General features: G+C 59.5%; 4 protein-coding genes across 4 annotated transcripts in view; 2 read left to right on the plus strand and 2 right to left on the minus strand.

Moving 5' to 3' along the window:
- The first annotated feature begins 5,833 nt into the window (after positions 1–5,833).
- Positions 5,834–7,545, plus strand: LOC132317118 (vasotocin-neurophysin VT). The gene is made up of 3 exons (XM_059818126.1): positions 5,834–5,953; positions 6,489–6,690; positions 7,367–7,545. Exons 1-3 carry the CDS (start codon positions 5,834–5,836, stop codon positions 7,543–7,545), a joined length of 501 nt encoding a protein of 166 aa, XP_059674109.1.
- A 2,599-nt stretch (positions 7,546–10,144) lies between these two features.
- Positions 10,145–11,241, plus strand: LOC132317117 (neurophysin 1). The gene is made up of 3 exons (XM_059818124.1): positions 10,145–10,264; positions 10,458–10,662; positions 11,192–11,241. Exons 1-3 carry the CDS (start codon positions 10,145–10,147, stop codon positions 11,239–11,241), a joined length of 375 nt encoding a protein of 124 aa, XP_059674107.1.
- Positions 11,242–11,881: 640 nt separating this feature from the next.
- MRPS26 (mitochondrial ribosomal protein S26) lies at positions 11,882–14,994 on the minus strand. Its single transcript, XM_059817993.1, is given in 5 exon segments — positions 11,882–12,548; positions 12,952–13,075; positions 13,897–14,034; positions 14,731–14,891; positions 14,893–14,994. Coding segments are annotated over 5 exon segments (657 nt in total). The 3' UTR covers positions 11,882–12,416.
- A 9,412-nt stretch (positions 14,995–24,406) lies between these two features.
- PTPRA (protein tyrosine phosphatase receptor type A) overlaps positions 24,407–26,251 on the minus strand; it is a 99,338-nt gene continuing 97,493 nt past the window's right edge. Inside the window, exons 21-23 of the mRNA XM_059818250.1 lie at positions 25,941–26,092; positions 25,485–25,620; positions 24,407–24,792 (exon numbers count right to left, since the gene is read on the minus strand). Coding sequence (XP_059674233.1) covers positions 24,718–24,792; positions 25,485–25,620; positions 25,941–26,092 — 363 coding nt within the window. The 3' untranslated portion in view covers positions 24,407–24,717. The remainder of the gene's footprint in view (positions 24,793–25,484; positions 25,621–25,940; positions 26,093–26,251) is intronic.

Consider the following 26,251-nt stretch of genomic DNA (forward strand, 5'->3'; position numbering starts at 1 on the left):
TTGGTAATTTCTCTCCGCGGAGCAGACGTTCCTCGCTGATGTTCTGTGCCAGTTTCTCTGGGCTAACGAGTCTCCAGCTGACTCAACTCACCTTTGCCTGTGATACCTTTGTTCTCTTAAAAGGCACCTACTTGCTGAGCAACCCGTGATGTTCGTGGCTTTCTGGTCACAGAAAATAGCAGTCTCATCAAGCAACTGAAACACGGCTTTGTATCAGCACTGAACTGATCTTGCTCTTTGTCTGCGTCAGTGGGAGTTTATAATCCATCTCCCTTTGTAGCAGAAATAGGAAGTTCCCCATCTTTAAATAATAAACGGTTAGAAAATAGGCAAAAAAAATCCTAAAAATCCCACAATTCAGAGGCAGCAAAAATCCTCTTAATTCTGTGGCGTTGTCGTGTTTGCAGCGAACCATCCTGGCATGATTCAGCGCTCACACCTCCTCCGCCCCACATCTCTGGGGAGCGATTGCTGCCGGAGGAGCTCCCCGTCTGCACAGCCGTCTCATTCTTTGACGTTAACGAAGCCCGGTCGCCTCTGATGAAACCCAAAGCCGCTGGCTCAGCCAAGCATCTCTCCTGCCCAAAAGCTTCTCCTGATAGCCTGCTGGTGAGCAGCGATTCGGGCCGGGAGCCATCTCGTTGGGGTTGAAGGCGAGTTAGCTCTTGAAGTTCCCTTCGTTCTCCAGGGAGGGACAGGGAGCGAGCGTGGAGCCTGGCGGAGCAGAGGTTGGAAGGGATGGCAGGGGGCCATCTGGTCCAACCCCTGCGCGGAGAAGAGCTCATCTCCGTGTTATATCACGTTGCTCAGAGCCTTCATCCACCCTATTTCTCCTCTTCCTTAACCCTATAGGACCCTTTGGCAGCAAGTTTCTACCCCTGCATCCCCTCTTGCTGATCCAGGGAGGGAGAAGGGATGAATTTCCCTCTGCTCCCACCTCTCATTACTTAGGGAGGGACCACGTACCCCCGGCTGGCTGTAAGACCTCTTGATCGCTCCCCTTGCAAACGAGCGGGGCACTGAAACCTCTGTGGGCAGCAGAGACCCTCTCCACACCCCAAGAAGATGGGCTTGGTGGTGGGCGAGTCACGTAGCCAGGACTTCCCGCGGGGTCTTCTGCCAGGACCCGCAGCAATTCCCCTTAAGCTCCCACGCAGAATGGGCAGATGCCACCAGCAAATTTCTTTCCCAGCACCGAGCCTGTCTTCTCTTCGGGAGGTGGGGAACGGCCTTTGATTGAAGGCCTGAGCAATTTCCTCTAACGCTCTCCTTCAAGTGCTTTTAGGAGGACAAACCCAGCCCTTGTTGGTCAGTAACCTCCCGACGTGACGTCTGCATCCCAGCGGGATGGATTTGGACGGGCCAGTGATAAAGCCAGCGCCCCGGCAAATCTTGACGTTGGCTGTTCTTCCTTCTTTAAACGAGCATCAAAGCTATTTTTCCATCGTGTCATGGAAGCAGCGGACCATCTTTAGCCATGACGTGAAAAAAGAAGGTGCTGTGCTCAGCCAGGAGGTGCAGGATCCCCGCCTCCCCATCAGCCCCCAGCCATTAACCCCCATCAAGCCGCGAGTTCATGGTGACCGGCTGAAAGGCTTGTGACAGGCTGGGGGAGAGGCGGTCACCGCTAAATGCCACGAAGACAGGACCATTTGAGGAGCATTAGTTCACCCAGACGGGAGAAGGGAGCGCTCCTTTGCCAGCCTGACCTGCTTCCTATCGCCAGTGCAGGAGCAACGTCTTTAAATAAAGTTTCTCCTTCTCTGCTGCAAGCTGCATCCCCTCCAGCCATGGGCAAAGGCAGAAAATTGCACAAATTGGTGAAAATCCAGGTTTCCATGCAGTACCCAATGTCCTCTAATTTATTCTGATTAAACTTTGTCACTTTGACCTCTGCGTCGGGCAGCATGGGCTGCGGCAGAGCACCACGACCTCCATCCTCTCTCCTGCCTCTGGAGGGGCTCTCAAAAACCTCAGTGGAGGCTTCAAAGCTAACGAAGCTCCCGCTGTTAATGAAGGATGGGGGGGGGATATGCTTGTGGTTTGCCCTAACCACACGCAAGGGTGTGATCACTCAAGGACTGGAAAAATCTTAATTTCTGTGCATCAGTGATGCTTTAAAGCCACGGGTGTAGCGGAGGGTGTTTTACATGTGAAACAGCGCAGGAACATTGCGGGTGGCTGCCGGACGCCCCGTTTCCCACCGTCTGGGTTATTCCCTGAAGTGAAAAGCAATTGGGAAGGGCATGAGCAGCAAAGCTCCGTGGCTGAGCCTCTCCGGCAGCCCCCAGCCCCTTTGCTGATGTCTAGGAAGAGCTGGGCCGTGTTTCGGCTGGGGCGGGGGATGGATTTGAGGATGCTGCCTACTCCCCACCCCGTGGCAGGCCTTTGGGGCTTTCCTCCGTGAGCCGAGGCGAGCTGGGTTATAGATAGCAGGCAGCTAACGCCGCCGATTAATGCCGCAGCGCCCGTAGCGCCTGCCTCGCATGTCGTTAGGAGATCAGTGCTAATGAAGGGGGCTCCTCTGGGGCCCTGGGAAGAGCCTGGGGAAGAACAGGGACGTGGCAGAGCAAATCCAGTGCCGGGGACGCAGAGAAGGTACCCTGTGGCTGATGTTGGGGCATTTGGGGCACGGATTCGAGTAGCCCCAAGGCATCAAGCAGGAGCTGGAGGCCCCAGCATCACCCCAGGGCTGTGGCCGGGTACCAGCCGGGTACCAGTGAACATCACTGCCCAGCAAGGATGCTCCCAGCTGGGTCTGCCCAGCCCCGTGAAGCCCCATCACCCTGAGATCACTTCCCCATGACTCACCACAGGTCACCCCAAGATTTTCATCCCCAAAACCCCCTTTTTATGTTTTCTATGCATTTTTTTGCCTCCCCCTGCCTCCCCCTTCCCACCTCATCCTCCCCTTGATTCCCATAAGTGATTCTGCGTTGCGGCTGCGGAGCCTCTGCAACTTGGAAAAACATTTTATTAACCTTCCTTGACTTTAAAGAGCATAATTACATTTTAATCTCATATTCCTGCGTTATCATTCCAGACACAGAGTCATTTGAATGCAGATCGTTCTCAGCTAATGTAATTTTACGATACAGTAATGAAGAGACGGAGCATGAGCGTGTAACACCCAATTTAGAACTGACATTTGGATTTCGTTTAAAGAAAAGTTTTCCCAGCCGAGGGCTTTTGCATCCTCCTCGGTCCTGCAACGCAAGTAGTTTTCAGCTCCCGCTGTGAAGGGATGGGTTTGGGTGGGGAAACATGGATGGTGCTAATCATACTGGTCATTAAAGCTGCCCACGGCTGCCCCATGTGGGTGATTCAGCGTCTCCGGTGCTGGGCACGGGGCAAATTTGGGAACTCGCCGCTCCCTTGATTCCAGGGACACCTGAGTCAGGGGCTGCGGTTACCTTAACCCTACTTGGGGAGGGAATCACCCTCATTTTACCCATAAAAAAAGGCCAGGAGCCCCCCAGAAACCAGGACCGTCACCCCGCCGGGTTGATGCATCCCTCCAAACTCACAGGGCAGGAGACAGGAGCAGGCTGGGACCCCCAGCACTGCAGTCATCACCCCAAAAGAGATGCTTGCCCTTACCCCTGCGTGCTTCAGTTTCCCTTGGGCAGCCAAGCGATGCTCTGGGGTTCGTCCCCCTCCAACATCCTTCGCTGGTGCCTCCGAAGCCCAGCACGGCGCTCGCTTTGCTTTTCAAAGCGTTTTGATTTTGCCGGGGTGGATGGCAGCCGGACCACGGCTCCCCGGTGGGATGCTCGAGGAAAGCAGCAGCCCCTTCCCCACCCAGGGTACCACCATCCCCCTCGCTCCGAGCGGGGCTGGGCCAGTGCGGGTCACTGATCTGGTGGAAAAGGGATACTAACGAGGGTGAGAAAATGAGGGATGCTAACGGAGGAGGGGAACAGCCATGCTCCAGCCACCCCAAGTGAGCCCCAGGCTGATTTTTATGGTTCTCTGCCTCAATTCCCTATCTTTGATGAAAAGGAGTTCAGGGTGAGCTGGACCACAGCTGGTGGCAGCCATTCCCCCCCACCAATGCCCACCCCATCCCTCCCAGCACCCCCAAACAAGCCCCTCCTAATCGCTGTGAGCCCCCGGCGGTTTGGGGGGGGGCAGTGGATGCTCGTTAGGCCCCTGGTTCCCCTCTGCGTATTGATTTCCGAGGTCACCCTTGGCATTGCTGGAGAGGGGATCTGGGACTGGCAGGAATATTCAGGGCTGGATGGTGCAGGGAGGGATTTTTTGCTGCCGTTTGCCCCATACTGATGTTTCCGACAGCCCATCGGTGACACGAGTGTGCCGGGTCTCAGCACAGGTGGGACCTGCTGGGTGCCAAAAGACAGGTCAATGCCAGACCACAAGTGCCTTTTTTTTTTTTTCCCTTTCCTTTTTTCCTTTTTCTCTCCCCCTCTGCTGTTGGTTTCTCTGCCTTCTTGTTTCTTGGCAAAAAGGAGGTGGAAGAGGCAGGTGAGCGGTGGGTGGCAATGACGGGTCCCTTTGGCCCGGGTTGTAGCAGGGTCCTGCTCTACACCCCGGTGCTCTGTGGTCCAGGTTTAGGTGTGTCTTTGTGCACCCCAGAGTTCTCCCCCAGCCCTGACCCCCTTTGCATCCCCTCCCAGACCAGCATCCTCCAAACCAACAACCCTCCCCGAACCAGCATCTTCTGAATGAGCATCCCTCCCCAAACCAGCATCACCCCACACCAGCATCCCTCTGAAACCAGCACCCCTCCCAAAACCCGCATCTCTCCCAAAGCGGCACCTCTCCCCAAACCAGCAGCCTCTGAGCCAGGAGCCCACCCACACCAGCACCCTTCCAAACCAACAGCCCCCTCTGAACCAGCATCTTCTGAAGGAGCATCCTTCTTCAAACCCACATCCCACCCAGACCAGCATCTTCTAAACCAGCATCCCTCCCAAACCAGCATCCCTCCCCAAACCAGCATCCCTCCCCAAACCAGCATCCCTCCCCAAACCAGCATCCCTCCCAAACCAGCATCCCTCCCAAACCAGCATCCCTCCCCAAACCAGCATCCCTCCCCAAACCAGCATCCCTCCCCAAACCAGCATCCCTCCCAAACCAGCATCCCTCCCCAAACCAGCATCCCTCCCAAACCAGCATCCCTCCCAAACCAGCATCCCTCCCCAAACCAGCATCCCTCCCAAACCAGCATCCCTCCCCAAACCAGCATCCCTCCCAAACCAGCATCCCTCCCCAAACCAGCATCCCTCCCAAACCAGCATCCCTCCCAAACCAGCATCCCTCCCAAACCAGCATCCCTCCCCAAATAATCAGCACGCTCCAAACCAACAACCCGCCCCGAACCAGCATCTTCTGGATGAGCATCCCTCCCCAAACCAGCATCACCCCCAGACCAGCACCCCTCCTGAACCAGCACCCCTCCCAAACCAGCACCTTCTGAAGGAGCACCCATCACCAAACCTACGCCCCCCCATCCAGCCCCTTCCCCAGGATTTGGCCATCCCTGGGGTGACCCGTGCCCCTCGGAGCAGCCACAGCTCGGGGCAGGGGGGGGTTTCACCAGCTCTGAGCGCTGCCGCTTGCGCTCCTGCACTGAATCACCTCAATTACAGATTCAGTTGGATGTGATCTGGGGGAAAAAAAAGAAGACAAGAAAAAAAACACAACAAAAAACAACCCAGCCCTCTTCTTCCTCCTCCTCCTCCTCCTCCCCTGGGAAGGGGCGACAGCGGCATAAATAGCGGCTGGCACAGCACGGGGCCAGATGCGAAGCGAGCAGCAAGGCGGCCGGCTTCTCCTGGCACGCGTGGCACGGCTGCGGGCACCCTCCGTCATGGCAGAGCCTTCGCTGCCCCTCTCCTTCCTCTGCCTCCTCGCCTTGTCCTCCGCCTGCTACATCCAGAACTGCCCCCGGGGCGGCAAGCGGGCCCTGGCCGACACAGCCCTCCGACAGGTACGGGATGGGATGGGGGCTTGGAGGGATGGGGCTTTTGGGGGGATGTAGCAGCTCTGTGGGGTGCAGAGGCTCCCTGTCACCTGTGGGCACCATTGGCTGTGCCACGGTCCCCCGAGCAGCGTGGTGCACCCAGGTTTTTGGGAGGGCTGGGGGACATGCCCAAGGGCATGTGGTGGGGCAGTGGCAGAGGAATGAGTGACCCATCCTCCCAAAATGCTGTTGTCCCCTCGAGAAGGGGACTGGGCTTGGCCACAGTCGAGCAACCCCATGGGGGGGACAGGGCACCCCCATGGAGAGGAGATGGGGGGGGACATGGGGGGCAGCAGGGAGCCCCCAAACTGGGGCCAGCACCGCGGCACAAGGCCACGCTGCTGGTGACGGGGACAAGACAGGTCACCCCATGCTGGCATGGCACCTCCAGGGCCGGCAAAGCGGGGAGGGGGGGCTACTTTCTAATACAAGGGGGGTGCAAGAAGGGTGTATCCCCTCCTTTTTTGGGGGTACGGGGGACTCAAGCGGCTCCCTCCCCCAGTGCATGCCCTGCGGCCCCGGGAACAGAGGCAACTGCTTCGGCCCCGGCATCTGCTGCGGCGCAGAGCTGGGCTGTTACCTGGGCACTGCCGAGACACGGCGCTGCGCCGAGGAAGACTACCTGCCTTCACCCTGCCAGGCCGGCGGGCTGCCCTGCGGCTCCGGTGGCCGCTGCGCCGCGCCCGGCATCTGCTGCACCGCCGGTAATATGGGGGGGGGATATTGGGGTCAGTGGGATGGGGGTCCAGAGAGTTTGGGATGACTTGGGACCATGGGGGATGGCAATGGCATGGGTCAGTCCTCCAGTTAGACCTCACCTTCCGAAGGGGAAACTGAGGCACAGAGCAGCAGCAGTGTTGTCCCCGTTTTGGGATAATTTTGGGATAGTCAGATTCAGACTAGCTAGAAGGAAGAAATGTTTTACACTGAGGGTGGTGAAACCCTGGCCCAGGTTGCCCAGAGAGGTGGTAGATGCCCCATCCCTGGAAACATTCCAGGTCAGGTTGGACGGGGCTCTGAGCAACCTGATCTAGTTGAAGATGTCCCTGCTCATGGCAGGGGGGTTGGACTAGATGGCCTTTAAAGGTCCCTTCCGACCCAAACCATTCTGTGATTCTCTTGATTCTGTGATAAGGACTGGGCTCAGAGCTCCTTCCCGAGCCTCCACCACGAGATATTTCCCGGCCAGGCACACGCAACCTCCCCCATGTGCCGGAAAAAGCGCAGCCAGCCCTCCTCCCTGGTTAACAGGAGCGACAAAGCTGGAGCGCGAGCTGTGCAGACACCCCTGGCTGCCACCAACCCCTTCCCCACCCGAAAATAAACCACTCGCAGTCCTAAATAACCCATCCCGTCCCGACGTTTTGCTTTCTGTTGAAGAAACCTGTGCGATGGACGCCGGCTGCCTGGACGAGGGCAGCGACGGGGCTCAGGAGGCAGCGGAGAAGAACCTGACGGTGCTGGACGGCTCGGCTGGAGATCTGCTCCTCAAGCTGATGCACTTGGCGAACAGGCAGCAGCAGCAGCAGCAGCAGCAGGGCAAGCATCCCCTCCTCTGAGCCGGGGCGCCGGGCGTCCCCCCCACCATCACCGATCCCCCCACCCCAGCCTTGTAAATAGGAGTCCCAATAAAAGTCCTCATGCACTGTGGTGGCTTCGTCTGAGGTGCTGGGGATGGGTCACGGGGGGCTCTGGGGGACACGTCCAGGGCTCAGGGATGGTGGTGGGGTGGGCGGGGGTGAAGGTTGGTGGGTTTTCATCCCACCCTCCCCAAATCCCCATCCAGACCCATGCGGTTCGGCTCCCATCCGCAGCGGTTTCGCTGGGCTGGGTGCAGGATTCGGCCCCGTCCTTGCAGCGCGAAGGGAAAGAAGCCCAGGCAGAGCTGCCCTTTGGGATCCGGCCATCGAGTCCCACCCCAGGAGCCCCAGCAGCACCCATGGGTGCTGAGCCTCCCAGCACCCCCAGCCCCTGGAGCATCACGCCCAGGAGGTGCCACCATCGTGTCAACCTCTGGGCCAAGTCCCCTCTTTGGGGCAGATTCGGGACCCTGTTGCCTTCAGGAACCAGCACGACAGGCGGCTTCAAGCCGTATCTACTAAAACCGATAAAAAGTAAGGAAACCCACCCAAAAAAGCCCCAAGAGGGGAAAGGTTTGTGTTCCCAGCTTCATACAACCCCCCAGGGCTGGACTCATCTTTCCCCACCATCACTCACCAAATTGTTCCCCACCAGCCACGGATGGGCAGGATCAGCTCCCCAGTTATCCCACCGTCACCCCCCAGATTTGGGGTACCGTTACCCCAACCCTCTTCCCTACCCCCTCCCCAGGTCTCTTACCACGGCGGGGTCCCTGCTCTGGGCTCTCTCCAGGCTCGGATCTGGCCGCAGCGCGGGGGACAGCTCGTCCTTTATAATGTCCCCGAGGGAGGTGGCACCTCCGGGGAGGTGGAGCTCCTCCACGCCGGTGGGACCCATCCTGCCCACGTCAGCTCCCCGCACCTCAAAGGGGGTGCAGGATTAACCCAGCACCTGGTCCCCGCGATAAGCCTCTTCCCCCAGCCTTGGGGAGGTGGGGGGACCCGAAATCACCCCAAAGTCATTGGGAAAGTGGCGGTGCCAATGTGGATGGGTGACCCTGAGCTGGACACCCGTGGGGTGAAGAAATGGGGTGAAGAAATGGGGCTGTTACGCCCAGCCCTGGCACTCAGCCTGTCCCGGGATGCAGGATGCGAACCCCAACATCTCTTGCAGCAACAGGGATGCGCGGCTGAGCTGGGATGATGCTCCGGGCTGACGGGAGCCTCGGCGTTGGGGTGTCAAGGTCCCAAAAAGCACCAGGAGCTGATAAGTGGGGTTTTTTTCCACACTTGTCTCCCTGAGATGCATCCCAACCCTGCCCATGGGGGTCCAGGCACCCCCAAACCAGCCAGAGGGGCTCCCGGGTGGTGTTTTCCCCCCCCCCATGCCGCAGCGAGACGGCAGCCGGGGTTGAGCCGCTGGGATGTCACACGGCAGGTGCTGAGCTCCATTTCCAACCCATTAACATGGACCCCGGTGCCCGACTTGTCCCCAGGGACCAGGACTCACCGGCTGCCTGACCCCGGGCGGTGACAAGGACCTGGCTGCCCTCGCCGCCGGCCACGCTAAGTGGCAGATTTCGAAGCAAGCCAGAGGGGAGGAGAAGAGGTCACAGCTCTCAGGCTCTGGGCTGCCGAATTCCCAATTAAGCAGGCGTGAGGAGGGACCGGAGTAATGGTCTCGATAGACGCCAAGATTTGTCGGCAACGGAGGAATTTATTCAAGCCGGGAAGCTCTTAATTGCGGTAACGAAGGTGAGCAGAACCCCGCATGATTGCATCAGCCTTCGGCCCCATCCTCGGTGCCGTTTCTCCGTGGGGTCCTTTGCCCGCTGATGACGCGGTCCAGGGCATCCCATTCAAGCCCTGGGAGCAGCTCCAGGGCAGAAGAAAAGGGGAAATTCGGGTTTTCGGGCCTTTGCCAATGAGGTTTGGTGTTTTCAGGCTGCCTCGGTGCTGTTAGATGAAAGCAGGCGGGGATGGGCTCCGTGTCACCGCCATCCCAGCGCGGGGACAAGCCCAGCGTTGAGCTTCCCCCAAAGGCCAGCAGGGATGGGTTTAAAGGACCAACACTGCATTTCCAACCCCAGATGCTCCCGGAGGAGGATACGGATTTGGTTTCCCCCCACCAGAAGGGATTTGAAGCCACGGGAAGCACAATGCCCCTCTCACCCCACTCCTGGGTGGATGCATCCCACCAGGCTATGGAGATGCCTTCCTTCATCCCTCCCCAACCCATGCCAGAGGGGTTCCGAACGGGACACGGGGTGACAAGCCCAGCAACCCTAAGGGGTTGGCAGAGAAGGGACCTGAGCCCTAAACAGCAGCCGCAGCCTCCGCACGTTTCCCCCCACCGCCGTCGGAGTCATCACCAAGGAGAAAACCAACACCTTGGCCTTGACCTCACGTCCTCGACCTCCGGCTATTAGCAGAGCCCTTCGGTGTGGAAAGCAATGCCTTGTGGTCTTTAAGAGAAACGGGTGACGCTGGTGCCGGCATGTGTAAGTAGGAGCCGGTGCTATATATACACGACCGTTCGCTGGGATGAGAAGCCGAAAAGCTTCCCGACCCAGCAGCCATGCCCTGCAAGGTGCTCGCCGTCTGCCTCCTGGGGCTCCTGGCTCTCTCCTCCGCTTGCTACATCCAGAACTGCCCCATCGGGGGCAAACGCGCCATCCTGGACATGGACATCAGGAAGGTACGTGCCGGCGGGCTGGGAGACATCCTAACCCCCTCCTTTCCTTCTCCCAACCTTCCCCAAGCCTCCCCGGGGCTCCGGGAAGGAAGATGCCGGCAGGAGGGAGGAAAGGACCAGGGGAAAGGCTCAATCTGACCCCAGATGCTTTCCCTACTAACTCTCCCCCACCTTTCTTCTTCCCTTCCCCGAGCAGTGCATGCCCTGCGGTCCCAGGAACAAGGGTCACTGCTTTGGCCCCAACATCTGCTGCGGAGAAGAGCTGGGCTGTTACATCGGCACCTCCGAAACCCTGCGGTGCCAGGAGGAAAACTTCTTGCCGACACCCTGCGAGTCGGGACGCAAAGCCTGCGGCGGCAGCGGAGGGAGCTGCGCGGCCCCCAGCATCTGCTGCAGCAGTGGTGAGGGCAGCACCGGGTCCGCAGCCCCTCCAGGACCCTCGTCACGGGGGTCCTCGCACAGGAGAGGTTACCATATGGAAGTGGGAGAGGGGATGTTACCCAAAGGATCATCTTTGTCCCATCCATCTGTCCATCCATCTCCCCAACAGCCAGGGCCACCTCAACTCAGGGCAGACTTAATCCCGACCCCAGGGAAGGCGAGAGAGCCTTCCGTGAGGTTTCGGGGAAGAGGGAAAGGCAAACAGCAACTGAATTTAGGGGGCTGAGCAAGCGGCAGGAGTCCTGTGGCGCACAGCAGTCCATGCCCGCTCTCACTTTCATTATGGTTTTCCAAAAAATCCCAGCCTCCTCCCTAAGTCAGATGCTACCAGAAATCCTGCTACAAATCCTGGGGAGCTACAGGGCGCGAAGCGAACAAGATCTCGCTCGATGCCAATAAAAACCAGCGCCGGGGCGGGGGGGTGTCTCTGAGGGCTGGTTCGTGCCGTCTCATTTTACACGGTACTCTCCCCTTTCTCTCCCTGCGCAGAGGGCTGCGTGGTTGACTCATCCTGCGACCAAGAAATGCTGATTGCATAGACCACCCGGGAGAGAAGAACCTGCAATATCCCTTATCTATGGAGCCGTACCAGCCCCGCATCAGGCCGAGAACCGATGAGCCAAGGTCTGTGACCCAGATTTAAGCGACGATCTTAATTAGAAATAAAACTTGTACAGAAAAAGAAAAAAGGTCTGTGTTTTTCATGCACTTGCCTGGTTTAGGTGCAGACTCAGGAGGGCTGACGAGAGAGAAAAAGCCATTTTTAGGAAAGCACAGATAAAAAGCAAGGATTTAAGGTCGATTCTTACTGCTGGTGTTTTATCCGCATGAGGGAGGGCAGAGGGACCTGCGGTTAGTCCGCCTGGGCTCTGGCTGAACCGCAGCGAACTCCAGGCTGGTGTCGGGCAGCCCAAAACCAGCGGTTTTGGGGCAAAGCTGAGAGTGCAGCTCGGTCTGCAAGACCACAATCAGCCAGAACCGGCAAAGAGGACCCAGAGTAATTACAGTCTTATCTACAACTCAAGCTACAGGTGACGAGTAAAATAAGGCTGAAGGGGGGGAAGAGAAAAGGAGACACATAGAAGCCAGGGTCATTTAGGCATCCTCTGCACAATTTTCTCATTTAGCCACACCAAGGGACGTGCGAAGGAGGGTTTAAAGGACGAGCAGGAACGACAGGGTCTTCCACCGCAGCAGAAAACAGAGAAACGATTAATTCTTTCCCCCAACAACAAAAAGTGGAGGGTCAGTGTTTCCTACAAAGCCATTCAGACGGCGTTTTCTTTCAAAAGCATCTAGAGGAGTCGACACGCAAACAGTGCCGGGGCTACAGCGGGGAGCTCAGAGCCAGGATCTGCCTCGGGACCGCTCCTGCTCCACCTCAGCCCCCCGCCCCGACGCTTTGTGTGAAAGCGGGAGGGATCCAAACACGTGGGAGGTGGAATCAGAGCAACAGGAATACGAACACCAGCAGCTTCTCAGGCAGCTTCTCCACCCCCTCGCAGGGCTGAGACAGACTGCTCGTGCCTCTGCTGCTTGTTACAAGCCCGAATTTCTCCCTCACCCTCCTTCCCGCAGGTGTTAACCCTTCAGAAGAACCACAGCCAGACCCGCAGGCTTTCTCCAACAATTCTGTGGTCGATTTATATATTTAAAGGAAGAAACCAGCTTGTAAGCAGAGCCTCTGGACAGAAACCAGGGCAGGGCTGGGCCGCTAAGACAACACCGTCCGTTTGACGATCCGCCCGTCCTTGTCGATGGCGAAGTTGTAGTTGCGAGGGTTGTCCAGGCACTCCTCAATCCGCGCGTCCAGGTTCTCGGGGGTGATGAACGTTTTGGCTTCCTCCTGAATGAAGGAGAAGTACCGGCTCTTAACGCACGGTAGCGGACGAGTCACTACAGACAGTGCACGAGGTGCTGGTGCTTGCAGAGCTCACAAATCTCCGAGAGACCCCGAGATGCCACCAGCATCGCCAGGACCTCAGCAGGAGCAGAGTCCAGAACTAGGAAATCTTTCTTCTCTCACTCAGGATTACTCCACCCTGTTTTCAGAGCTCTCACTCAACCTCCATCCCATCCACACGCTGTCAACACTCCTGGAAGGCGCTAACACTTATGTTCCCAGCTACCAACATAAAAACCTCTGGAAAATAAGCCCACGGCTTCCACATCGCTCCCACGGGCTGCTGTCAAATCCCTCACAGGGACTGCTGGCAGCGTTCTCCCCAGCAGGCACCAGCTGCTCTTACCTGCAGCTGGAGAACCTCCTTCTCCTTTTCCTTCAGGAAAGCCTCCATTATCCTGGCCTTGTTCTCTGCAGCCTGTAGCTTCCGCCTCTTCTGTTCTTCCTCTTCTTTTCTAAGTCTTTCCTCTCTGCCATACAGAAAGGAAAAGAAAAAAAATCAAAACAACAAGGTGAATGCTCACGCTCTGCAGGGTGGCACTTCGGTGAGACTCACTAATCCGTCGGGATGCAAAGCCTGCAACTTTGAGTGCAGCCAGAACAAATGGAAAGGAGCAGAGCAGCCGCGCCGGGGAAAAGAGCTCGTGCTGTCCCCAGTGTGAGGACAAAGAGAATTCCCCTCCTCCTGCGAGGGAAAAATTAATGCAAAGCCTTAACGCAAACGCTTTCAAACAGACCGGCACTGACACCTGTGGCGCAGACCGGAGACCTCGCAGGGTTTGGCTCTGTTTGGGAGCTCCAAGTCGGAGCACGCGATTCTTCCGGCAGGACCTGGATGGGGAAGCTCGAATGCTTTGTGACGGGCCAAGGGACAGATGAGATTTTCCCTTTAACCTTCTCCCGTTTTCGAGATTCAGCAGATGCTGATTTTCTTGGAAGCATCGACACACTTCCTGACACACTTCCCACGCCTGACCAGAGGATGGCTCCCTGGGAGCGGTGCGGGAGGGAACGTGGAGAAACTTATCCTCCCGACGACACCCCCATCTGCAGGAGAGTGGGAGGTTGTCCAGAACTCCACAACTTACCCCTCAGCAGCGAGAGGCGCTGGAAACGTGATCGCTGCACAGGCAGATTTAAAAAAGGTCAAAATTTAGGCCAAGTGTCTTTGTAAAAATTAAGCCTGACTCTAACCGACCCAGGTGTTGAATTTAGTTCTGCACAAGCAAAAGTCAAAGCCACGAAGGCACAAGCGACGCCCTCCCCCAGCTTTGCGCGGGGCCGGGCTGACCTGCGTGCCCGTTGCCGGGCGTTCTCCGCCTCGTTCCAGGCCATCAGGAGCCGGTGCTCCTCCGTCAGCTCTGCTGAGTCCTCCTGGGACAGCGACGCCTCCCGCTTCTTCTGCAGCACCTCGGCCCTGAACTCAGACCTGCCAGGACGGGAGGGCAGGGGAGGCCGCTGAGCTCCCGCCCGGGGCTGGGTGCCCAGGGGGTTCTCCCAAACCTGCCCCATAGCAGAGCCAACCCCACCACCCCAACCCTCCCCTGCCCCACAGTAACCTGGGGTCTAGACACCCCTGCTCCAGTGTGGCCCCAGCCTCCCCTGCCCCACGGCGGCCCCAGAGCCCTATACTCAGCACCCTTTCCCATAGCCAGCCCTCTGCCCCACAGCCGCCTAAACCAGCCCCCTACTTCACAGCAGCCCCACAGCCAGCTCCCTGCCCCACAGCAGCCCCAAAACCAGCCTCACAACCCACCTCTGCACCACAGCAGCCCCAAACAGCCACAAGGCCAACCCTCCCCTGCCCCACAGCAACCCTTTAGCCCTATACCCAGCACCCTGCCCCATAACCAGCTCCCTGCCCCCACAGCAGCCCCATACCCAGAGCCACAGCCAGTCCCCCAACCCTCGCCTGCCTCACAGCCCCACAGCCAGCGCCAGAGCCCCACAACCAGCACCTGTAACAATACCCAGCCCCACAGCCAGCCCCCCCCCGCCCCTCCCTGCCCCACAGCGGGTCCAGGCCCGGCCCCGTAACCCTCCCTCCGCCCACACCCCCAAGACCCTCCGCCCGCCCCACAGCAAGCCCGAGCCCCCCGCCCCTCCTCAGCCCCCGGGCGGGTACCGGAGGGCGCTGAGGACCAGCCGGTGCTGCCGGTACCGCTCGATGACCACCAGCAGCTCCTCGGGGTCGACGGGCGGCGGCACCTTCAGCCGCGACGCCTTGGACTTGGCGGGGGGATCGTGCCGCGTCTTGCGGCCCCGCGCCGGCACCAGCCGCGGCCCCCCAGGCGGGCCCGGGCCCGGGCCCGAGTCCCGGGCGGGCGGCGGGGCCCAGCGCGGCCCACAGGACCGGCCCCGGGCGGCAGCGCCTCAGCGCCGGCAGCATGGCGGGGCGACCCCCGGGACCGGATGTGACGTTACCGGAGCGCCCCGCCCGGCCCCGCTCGCGAGGCACTATGGGAAAAGGGAGCGCGGGAGCGGGGCCTGACGGGAAATGTAGTGCGGGGTGGGCACGCGGGACACGGCACCGCCCCACGGGACACGGCACCGCCCCACGGACACGGCACTGCCCCACGGACACGGCACCGACCCACGGGACACGGCACCGACCCACGGAGATGGCACTGCCCCACGGGACACGGCACCCCACGGACACAGCACCCCACGGACACGGCACCCCACGGACACGGCACCGCCCCACGGACACAGCACCGACCCACGGGAGACGGCACCCCCCACGGGACACGGCACTGCCCCATGGGACACGGCACTGCCCCACGGGACACGGAACCGCCCCACGGGACACGGCACCCCACGGGCACGGCACTGCCCCACGGACACGGCACCCCACGGGACACGGCACCGCCCCACTGGACACGGCACCCCACGGACACAGCACCCCACGGACACGGCACCCCGCGGGACAAGGCACTGCCCCACGGGACACGGCACCCCACGGGACACAGCACCGACCCACGGGACACGGAACTGCCCCACGGGACACGGCACCGCCCCACGGGACACGGCACCCCACGGGCACGGCACCCCACGGGACACGGCACCCCACGGGACACGGAACTGCCCCACGGGACACGGCACCGCCCCACGGACACGGCACCCCACGGGCACGGCACCCCACGGGACACGGCACCGCCCCACGGACATGGCACCCTACGGGACACGGCACCCCACGGACACAGCACCCCACGGACACGGCACCCCGCGGGACACGGCACCGACCCACGGGACACGGAACTGCCCCACGGGACACGGCACCGCCCCACGGACACAGCACCCCACGGGACACGGCACCCCACGGACACGGCACCCCCCGCGGGACACGGCGCCCCACGGGACACGGCACCCCACGGACACAGCACCCCACGGACTCGGCACCCCCCGCGAGACACAGCCCCCCCCCCCACGGGACACGGCACCCCCCACGGCATACAGCCCCCCAAGAGCCACATCCCCCCCATCGGACACCCCCCCACGGGACACCGCCCCCCCCGGATACTTCCATCCCCCACGGGACACGCCACCCCCCGGCACACACCCACGCGGGACACCCCCACGCGGGACACCCCCCCGCGGGACACCCCCCCGGCAGCCGCCACCACTCAGGACAGGGTCCCCCCCGACCCCTTTATTGCCCGCGGGGACTCGGTGCCGGGTCGGTCCCGGGGGGGGCGGGGGGGGGGGGGTGTGTGTCCATCGGTCCCGCGTGGGGTCTGTCGGTGCCGCTCACCCGCGGCGCAGCGCGGCCCCCTGCGCGGAGCGGGGCCGGGGCCGGTCGCGGCTCCCCCCGGGCCCCCCCCGGGCCCCCCCGGCCCCACTCACCAGCAGCGGCTCCTCCCGCCGCGGGGGGGGGCACGGGGGGGGGGGGGCGGCAGCGCCAGAGCGGGGCCGAGACCTGCGGGAGAGCGGCCGCCGTGGGGGGGGGGGGGACACACGGGGGTGTCCCCGGGGGGGGGGACACGCAACAGCGGGGGGGGGTAAACCCGCGCGGAGGGGGTTAATCGGGGGGGGGATCCAGGGAGGATAGTGTGGGGAGGGTAACCCGGGGGGGGTAATGGGGGGGGGTAAATCCGAGGGGGGTCACTCGTGGGGTGGGTGGGAGATAATCCGTGTGGGTACTTTGGGGAAGGGTGACCCGGGGGGTGTAATCGGGGGGGGGTATAACTCCCGGGGGGGCAATTCGATGGGAGGGGTGACCCCGGGGGGGGATAATCGGGGGGGCATAACTGGGTGAGGAAAGTAAATATGGGGGGGGCGGGTAATCCTGGGGGGGTAATCCCGGGGGGGATAAATCCGGGTGGGGAACCCCGTGGGGAGATAACCACGGGGGGGGGTGTAATTCGGGGGGGGTAATCCGGGGGGGGCTTAATCCAGGGACAATAATCTGGGAAAGGGTAACCCGGGGGGGGGGGGGGGGATAATCCGGGGGGGGGGATAAATCCGGGTGGGGAACTCTATGGGGCGATAACCGCGGGGGGGGGGGTAATCCGGGGGGGGGATAACCCGGGGAGAATAATCTGGGGAAGGGTAATCCGGGGGGGGGGAGTAAATCCGGGTGGGGAACTCCGTGGGGAGATAACCACGGGGGGGGGGGGGGGTGTTAATCCGGGGGGGGTAATCCGGGGGGGTGTGTTAATCCAGGGACAATAATCTGGGGAAGGGTAACCCGGGGGGGGTAATCCGGGGGGGGGGGGTAAATCCGAGTGGGGAACTCTATGGGGAGATAATCACGGGGGGGGTAATCCGGGGGGGGTAATCCGGGGGGGTAATCCGGGGGGGTGTGTTAATCCAGGGACAATAATCTGGGGAAGGGTAACCCGGGGGGGGTAATCCGGGGGGGGTAATCCCGGGGGGGATAAATCCGGGTGGGGAACCCCGTGGGGAGATAACCACGGGGGGGGTGTAATCCGGGGGGGGTAATGCGGGGGGGGCTTAATCCAGGGACAATAATCTGGGAAAGGGTAACCCGGGGGGGGGGGGGATAATCCGGGGGGGGATAAATCTGAGTGGGGAACTCTATGGGGAGATAACCACGGAGGGGGTAATCCGGGGGGGGTAATCCGGGGGGGGCTTAATCCAGGGACAATAATCTGGGAAAGGGTAACCCGGGGGGGGGGGGGATAATCCGGGGGGGGATAAATCTGAGTGGGGAACTCTATGGGAGATAACCGCGGGGGGGGGGGTAATCCGGGGGGGGGATAACCCGGGGAGAATAATCTGGGGAAGGGTAATCCGGGGAGGGGAGTAAATCCGGGTGGGGAACTCCGTGGGGAGATAACCACGGGGGGGGGGAGGTGTGTTAATCCGGGGGGGGGAATCCGGGGGGGTGTGTTAATCCAGGGACAATAATCTGGGGAAGGGTAACCCGGGGGGGGTAATCCGGGCGGGGGGGTAAATCCGAGTGGGGAACTCTATGGGGAGATAATCACGGGGGGGGGTAATCCGGGGGGGGTAATCCGGGGGGGTAATCCGGGGGGGTGTGTTAATCCAGGGACAATAATCTGGGGAAGGGTAACCCGGGGGGGGTAATCCGGGGGGGGGTAAATCCGAGTGGGGAACTCTATGTGGAGATAATCACGGGGGGGGGGGGTAATCCGGGGGGGGTAATCCGGGGGGGGTAATCCGGGGGGTGTGTGTTAATCCAGGGACAAATGGGGGGGGGGGTAACCCGGGGGGGGGATAAATCCGGGTGGGGAACTCTATGGGGAGATAACCGCGGAGGGGGGTAATCCGGGGGGGGGGGGTGTGAATCCGGGTGGGGAACTCCGTGGGGAGATAACCACGGGGGGGGGGGTGTGTGTTAATCCGGGGGGGGAATCCGGGGGTGTGTGTTAATCCAGGGACAATAATCTGGGGAAGGGTAACCCGGGGGGGTAATCCGGGGGGGGGTAAATCCGAGTGGGGAACTCTATGGGGAGATAATCACGGGGGGGGGTAATCCGGGGGGGTAATCCGGGGGGGGATAACCCGGGGGATTATAACCCGGGGGGGTGTGGGGGGGGTATAAACCCCTGGGCAGGGGGTAACCCCAGGGCAGGGGGACCCCACCCCGGTGGGCATCACCCTGGGCAGGGGGGGTCACCCCGGGGGGGGTCACCCCGGGGTGGGGGGTCACCCCGGGGGGGCGCGGGGCCCTACCTGCGGGGCCGGGGGGGGGGCGAGGTCCCGCTTGCCCCCCGGGTACCAGCCGTGGGACCAGTGCTGGCCCGGGCAGCGGGGGACGGCGGAGCTCAGCAGCAGCAGCAGCGCCAGCAGCAGCAGGGACCCGGGGGGGCCATGGCCGGGTGGGGCTGCGGGGAGCAGAGGGGGTCCCTGACCCACCGGCACCCACCCCGGGGGGCTGCTGGGGCTTGGGGGGGAGGTGCTGGAGGGCTGAGCACCCATGGGTGCTGCTGGGGTGGTCTGGGTCCAGCAAAGACGGGCACCCCAGGGTCCCGTTTGGGGTGGGTTTGGGGGATGTTGGAGGGCTGAGCACCCATGGGTTGCTCTTTTGGGAGGGGTTCGGGGTTGGAGATGTTGGAAGAGGGATGAGCACCCATGGGTGCTCTTTGGGGGGGTTTGGGGATGTTGGAGGGGATGAGCACCCATGGGTGCTCTTTGGAGGGGTTTCGGGGTTGGAGATGTTGGAGAGGGATGAGCACCCATGGGTGCTCTTTGGGACGGGTTCAGTGTTGGAGATGTTGGAGGGGCTGAGCACCCATGGGTGCTGCTCTTGGGGTGGTCTGGGTCCAGCAAAGACGGGCACCCCCAGGGTCCCATTTGGGGTGGGTTTGGGGATGTTGGAGGGGATGAGCACCCATGGGTGCTCTCTGGGGTGGGGTTGGGGATGTTGGAGGAGGGGTGAGCACCCATGGGTGCTCTTTGGGGGGGGGGTTCGGGATGTTGGAGGGGATGAGCACCGATGGGTGCTCTTTGGGGGGGTTCGGGGTTGGGGATGTTGGAGGGGGATGAGCACCCATGGGCGCTCTTTGGGGGGGGGTTGGGGATGTTGGAGGGGCTGAGCACCCATGGGTGCTCTTTGAGGGGGTTTGGGGATGTTGGAGGGGATGAGCACCCATGGGTGCTCTTTGGGGGGGTTCGGGGTTGGGGGATGTTGGAGGGGATGAGCACCCATGGGTGCTCTTTGGGGTGGGTTTGGGGATGGAGATGCCGGAGGGGCTGAGCACCCCGGGGTGCTGCTGGGGTTTGGGTCCAGCATGGACAGACCCACCAGAGGTGCCATTAGGGTCTGATTCGGGACGAGCAGGACCACCCACCCCGGGGTCCCCGCGTGCCGCCAGCACCCACCCACCCAGCACCCCCGCCGCCGGGGCAGCCTCACCTGGCGCCGGGCGGGTGACGGTGGCGGTGGTGGCCGGCCGGAGCAGTGGCCGGGCCGGGCTGGGGCACCGCTATTTGTAGGGCTGAGCGATGGTGACGTCGGCCTCGCCAACGCTCCCACGGGGGGACCGTGACCTCGCCGATGGCGTCGGCCTCCCAGTGCCACCGCCCGTCGCTTCCTTCCTCTCAAATCCCCTTGGCACCACGCGACGGCACCCTGACACCCCTTTTTTTTTTTGGGGGGGATGTCTGCCCTGCTGACCCCGCTCCGGCTCGTCACCATGGGCTCATTTCCCAAGGCAGCTGCCGGCAGCTGGGAAAGGGCCGGATCCAGCCCAGAGGGTCCCCAGCCCCGTGGCCAACACGCCCCGGAGCTGCTTTGCAGCCCCCGGGGGTGCTCTTGGTGAAGGGGGGGGAAGCAAACCCTCCGTGCCTCAGTTTCCCCACCCAGCACCAGCAGCAGTTTCATCGGTTCTCCACCCATTTCAGGTTCACCGCCCCCCAAATCAGGGCTGGATGCTGGCGACGGCACGCAGCCCAAAGCCTCCGGCTCGGGGATGCGACGGAGCCCGAGAAGGGGATTTAGGCAGGATCCGGCCCCGGATTATCTCCAGCAGCTGCTCCTGTCTCTGCTATTTGCAGTTGGATGCAGCGGCAGGATGGGGCCACGGCAGATGCTGTGGAGAAAGGTCAGGGGGCAGCTCCCCAGACCCTGAAATTCCTCCGTCCCTGCAGCAATCCCGGGAAGAAAGGAAAAAAAGGGAAAAAACCTCATTAGTATCAACAGGCAGCAGCCCGCGCCCGGCGGGTGGAGGGACGGAGGCTCTTGGGGTGGTCCGTGTCCCTGGGGAGAGCATCGGCGGTGGGCGAGCGCGGCCCCCCCCCATCCCAGGTGGGTCCCCGTTTTTTTTGGGATCAGCACATTTACTTCCGAGCGTGACTTACAGCTTTGGCCGAAAGCCCCCCAAATTCAGGAGTCGGAGTTTATTAACGAAGTGATGATGTCGGGGTTCATGAGGGGTGCCAGGTGATGGCGTGGGGACGGCGACAGCAGCAAGGTCGTTTTTGGGGGTGTTTTGGGTTGCTGGGGGGTGTCCCTTTGCCTGTGTGCCCCCACCGAGCTGCCCCCCGCCCTCGGGAAATCCCGCTGGTTGGAAAAGCTACGCTGGAAAACACGGATACCCCGACTGATGGGGTGGCTTTTCCCATGATTTCCCAGGTTTCAACCCCATGTCCCCCGAGTCATCCCTTGGCTGGGCAGGGACGTCACCGTCCCCGAGCCCTGCCACCCCCACACCCGTGCTCAGATCACCGCCCGGGGTGCCCAGCCAAACCCTTGGGGTGAAACCTCCGCTCCAAACCCAGCTCTCCCAGTGCCTGCAGCAGGCGGATGGGCTCCCCGAGTTCACCAGGGGTTCCCCGAGTTCACGGTCCCCCCGACTGCAGGAGGAACAAGGGAGGTATTTCATCAGACACCTCTTTATAACAAAAAAAATATTAAATCAACCATATTAACCCATTTTTTTAATACAGAAGTGCCGCACCCCTGGGCTTTTCTTTGTCCTTAGACTTTTCTTGGCCCTTAAGACTCTTCTTGTGCCCTGGCCCATCACCAGCATTAGAGTTTCCTTGTATTTTTCTTCTTCTGGGAGGGGAACGATAAAATCACCAGTTATTTTTTTGCCTCCTGCTTGATAACCCGAATTCATCTCCATGATGGAGCCTCCATTGGAAAAAAAAAAGAGGAAAACCCCCTAAACTTGTCTGGAAGGCAGCAAGAGCATCCCCCAGGCTGGAGAATGTCTCCGTCAGCTTTAAAAACCGGTGAGTGCTTTAGCAGTGACCATCTGGAGACCTTCTCATGGTTTAAACTGCAAAAGGGTAGGTTGAGATTGGACATAAGGAAGAAATTCTTTACTGTGAGGAGGGTGGTGAGGCACTGGACCAGGTTGCCCGGAGCAGTTGTGGCTGCCCATCCCTGGAAGTGTTCAAGCAGGTTGGATGGGGCTTTGAGCAACTGGTCTAGCAGAAGGTGTCCCTGCCCATGGTGAGCGGTTGGACTAGATGATCTTTGAAGGTCCCTTCCAACCAAACCACGCCATGGTTCTGTGATTTGCATTTGGAGCTGTTTGTGGTGGAGCCTCACCCAGCCAAGAGCAAGAAGTCACCTTGATTACATTTAATTTCTGGCAGGGAAGATCCCCTCGCCCATGGATGGGCACGTCCTTCAAGCTCTGCTCCTACACTTCTCAGGTTTAGGACCATGCACACCCTTCCGAGAAGCAGAAACACAGAAACATGGTTGGCAGGGACCTCTGAGGTCTCCAGTCCAACCTCCTGTGTGGAGCAGGACCAACGCCAAAGTTAGATCAGGTGTTTGGAGCAACCAGCTGAGTTTTGGACGTGCCCATGGACAGATCTTAGATCGTGTCCTGGGCTGCATCAAAAGAAGTGTGACCAGCAGGTCGAGGGAGGTGATTCTTCTGCTCTACACTCTGGTGAGACCCCACCTGCAGCACTGCATCCAGCTCTGGGGCCACCAACATAAGAGGACATGGACCTGTTAGAGCGAGTCAGAGGAGGCCACAAAGATGATCAGAGGGCTGGAACACCTCTGCCATGAGGGAAGGCTGAAGAGTTGGGTTGTTCAACCTGGAGAAGGGAGGAAGGGAAGGAAGGGAAGGGAAGGGAAGGAAGGGAAGGGAAGGAAGGGAAGGGAAGGGAAGGGGAGGGAAGGGAAGGGAAGGGAGGGGAGGGGGGAGGGGAGGAGAGGAGAGGAGGGAAGGGAAGGGAAGGGAAGGGGAAGGGAAGGGAAGGGAAAGAGAGAGAAGAGAAAGAGAGAGAGAGAAGAGAAGAGAAAGAGAAGAGAAGAGAAGAGAAGAGAAGAGAAGAGAAGAGGAGGAGGAGGGGAGGGGAGGAGAGGAGGAGAGGAGAGGAGAGGAGAGGAGAGGAGAGAAGAGGAGAGGAGAGAGGAGAGGAGAGGAGAGGAGAGGAGAGGAGAGGAGAGGAGAGGAGAGGAGAGAGAGGAGAGGAGAGGAGAGGAGAGGAGGAGGGGAGGGGAGGGGAGGGGAGGGAGGAGAGGAGAGGAGAGGAGAGGAGAGAAGAGAAGAGAGAAGAGAAGAGAAGAGAAGAGAAGAGGAAGAGAAGAGAGAAGAGAAGAGAGAAGAGAAGAGAAGAGAAGAGAAGAGAAGAAGAGAAGAGAAGAGAAGAGAGAGAAGAGAAGAGAAGAGAAGAGAGAAGAGAAGAGAAGAGAAGAGAAGAGAAGAGAAGAGAAGAGAAGAGAAGAGAAGAGAAGAGAAGAGAAGAGAAGGCTCCGGGGAGACCTTCTAGCAGCCTTCCAGTACTTAAAGGGGCCTGCAGGAAAGACGGGGAGGGACTCTTCAGCAGGGAGTGTAGCGATAGGATAAGGGGTAACGGTTTTAAACTGAAAGAGGGTAGATTTAGATTAGATATTAGGAGAAATTCTTTACTGTGAGGGTGGTGAGACCTGGACCAGGTTGCCCAGAGAAGTTGTGGATGCCCCATCCCTGGAAGTGTTCAAGGCCAGGTTGACGGGGCTTTGAGCAACCTGGTCTGGTGGAAGGTGTCCCTGCCCATGGTAGAGGGGTTGGGACTAGATGATCTTTAAGGTCCTTCCGACCCAAACCATTCTATGAATCTATGATTTCTTGAGATGCTAGGAGAAATAATCTGAAATCTCCTCCAGCATCTAGGGATGGAGGTCCCCTGGTTCAAGCACGGAACCAAAAACCCGCAGCACGTTGTCAATTTAAGATGACTCCAAAATTTCTCATTTGCTGCTGTTATAGACCAAGAGGAGGCCAAGGTCCGGGTGGCACTTGGGAAGAGACACCACAGGTGAAACACGGAGCTCAGAGCACGTGGAGCCGCTTGCTCCTCCAGCCAGAGTCCCAAACCCCAGGCAGCAGCATCCCTCGCTGCTGGGAGCCCGCGGGTACCGCTCCTTCCTGGACGGGACAGCGGGGATGGCAGGGCCACCACGAGCATCCATGGTGATAACCCCTGTGGCAGGTCTAAAATCCGGCACCAAACACACGGACCTTTCCTTCAGGGAGCAAAATTCTTTGTTTTTCTGGGTTTGTTTTTTTGGGTTGAAATCTCAGCGGTTGCTGCTCTGGTCATTACGGTTTCCAAACCAGCAGCAAGTGGTGGCCTGACCCTGAAGGAGGAAACTTTTTTGCTTTTGATACAAAAATTAGGATATTTATATATACATACACACACACAGAATAAGCTTTTTTTTTTTTTCTCCTTTTTTTTTTTAAAGAGCTGACCCGCAGAAAAATGTGAAACCATTTCCCTGCAGGTTCGGAGAAGCTTGTGCTTGTGGGGTTGTGGGGTTGTTGGTTTTTTTTTTCAGATGAGATCCAGGATATCTTTTTCTTCTTTTTGTTTTTTTTTGTAAAAAGGCTTTACTCCCTCAAGAAAAAAAAAAAAAAGATTTACAAACAAAATAACAGCCTGTATCAACTCTCCAGAAGAGAGATGGTGTGACCAATATTAATCCAAACATCACGCTATTTAATTCCCCAATAAAACATTGGAAAAAAAGGAGCCAACAGTATCTGCACTAACACTTTGCTACATATAAAATCTCCAGCTAATATGAAGCTTATGGTACCAACCTCTAAAACAGTTAAGATATATACACATATTTTTTGGGGGGTATATTAACAAACAGAATATTACAAAATATTAAAGAAGGCAACTCTTCTGTCATTTGTTTCGGGGCATGGAGTTTTTTTTGTCTTCACTTGAAGTTGGCGTAGTCTGAGAAGGCGTCGATATATTCCTGCACCACCTTGTAGCAGAATTCGTACTGTTCCTGCGGGATTCGGGGAGAGCACAGAGTTAGAGCAAGAAAATTCACACCTGAGACATAATTTGATGTTTCGTGGTCTGCGGCAAGCGGGGACCAAGCATGGTCAGGTGTCCTCAGCCCAGACCAAAGGCAGGAACTGGATTCCCACCCATGAGCAGGTCTCACCTCCTTTGTGCCCCCGAAAACCGGGCTGCCCACCCTCCTTGCTGGGGTGCCACCAGCAAAAGAAACTCTGCTTTCCCCCTCCTCTCTGAGGTCCTTTTTTGATCCCCAAAAGACTTTTTTTAAATGCCTGAGCATCCTTGCAAGCCCCTCTTGCAAGATCTCATCTAGTCCTGCCTGTTGCGCCCCTCCCTGCCACGCTGCATGCCCAAGCCCGTGCCACAGCTGCTCCAGGAGAGGTTTCCAGGCTCCTGGAGCCCATAAATACGTAGGCTGTGGCTGAGGATGTCTCCAAGGAGGCTCCTAAAGCTTGTGTCAGTGCTTAAAAGGGGCTTGATGCCTTCAGCAGGCAAGCTCCACTCTTCCAGATGTCCTAACAAGAGGAAAGGAGATACCTCCTGAACCATCTCCATCCTCTCTTCTAACGGAGAGAGAAACCTTCATCTGAGGAAGTTTTTGCTCAACATCGAGTCCCAGCCCATTCTCGCTGAGGTCTGCGGTGGCAGGAGGAGCGTGGGGTGCGCTCAGCTTACCAGTGTCTGCACCATATGCGGCCTCTGTAGTCTTAAACTCTTCACCGTCTGAAAGACGTCGAGAATCCCTTCTGCCTTCACCCTTTCCAGGACAGTGCTCAGTGCACAGAAGGTGCCTGTTCTTCCTGCTCCAGCACTGGCAAAGAGAAACCAGAAGGTAAAGAAAACCGTCCGTCCTGACTGTGTTGGCTTTGCTCAGGGGACAATCCATAGGGGAACCACTGGAGAACTGGAGGAGCCAATGGTCCTGTCCCAGCCTCTCCCAGTTTAGCTAGGACATGCTCTACAAGACTGAAGCCTTTTTGTTTAGCCGAGCAGGAAAACCCCATACCATGTCTGCCCAGGCTGCTCCTGCTCAGCCCGAGTCTTCTGAGGGACCTCTGACCATCTCCCACGCTCCTTGTAGAGCAGGTCCCCTTGGAGGGGTGGCCAACTCCTGCTCCACCTGGGCTTTACCTGCAGTGCACAGTGATCGGGTGGTTGCCAGACTGCTGCTGCTGCTTCTGCACAGCCGCAATGATGTTGATCATTCCCTTCCCATCCCCGGGGATCCCAACTTCTGGCCAGCCGTGGAAATGAAACTGCCGAATCTGTCGGCTCTTGTTTTCCTGGTGGAAAAGCACAGCTCGAGGTCAGTAAGTTGGTGGGAGACCCATACCAAGAAACCCACCGGCTCAGGGCTTTAGGAAAACCATCTGCTTGGGAACGCTGTCTGCTTGTGGAGGGGAGGCATTCCTGTGGCATGGAGCAAGGCAGGACGTGGGGAA

This window comes from Gavia stellata, chromosome 5 (assembly GCF_030936135.1).
Source record: "Gavia stellata isolate bGavSte3 chromosome 5, bGavSte3.hap2, whole genome shotgun sequence".
Lineage (NCBI taxonomy): Eukaryota > Metazoa > Chordata > Aves > Gaviiformes > Gaviidae > Gavia > Gavia stellata.

Excerpts from the sequence above, each read along its gene's own strand:
- LOC132317117 (XM_059818124.1), top strand. The coding sequence starts at position 10,145 with ATGCCCTGCAAGGTGCTCGCCGTCTGCCTCCTGGGGCTCCTGGCTCTC. Across the intron at positions 10,265-10,457 it reads TGGACATGGACATCAGGAAG|TGCATGCCCTGCGGTCCCAG; the intron begins GTACGTGCCGGC and ends TTCCCCGAGCAG. Across the intron at positions 10,663-11,191 it reads CAGCATCTGCTGCAGCAGTG|AGGGCTGCGTGGTTGACTCA; the intron begins GTGAGGGCAGCA and ends CTCCCTGCGCAG.
- LOC132317118 (XM_059818126.1), top strand. The coding sequence starts at position 5,834 with ATGGCAGAGCCTTCGCTGCCCCTCTCCTTCCTCTGCCTCCTCGCCTTG. Across the intron at positions 5,954-6,488 it reads CCGACACAGCCCTCCGACAG|TGCATGCCCTGCGGCCCCGG; the intron begins GTACGGGATGGG and ends TCCCTCCCCCAG. Across the intron at positions 6,691-7,366 it reads CGGCATCTGCTGCACCGCCG|AAACCTGTGCGATGGACGCC; the intron begins GTAATATGGGGG and ends TTTCTGTTGAAG.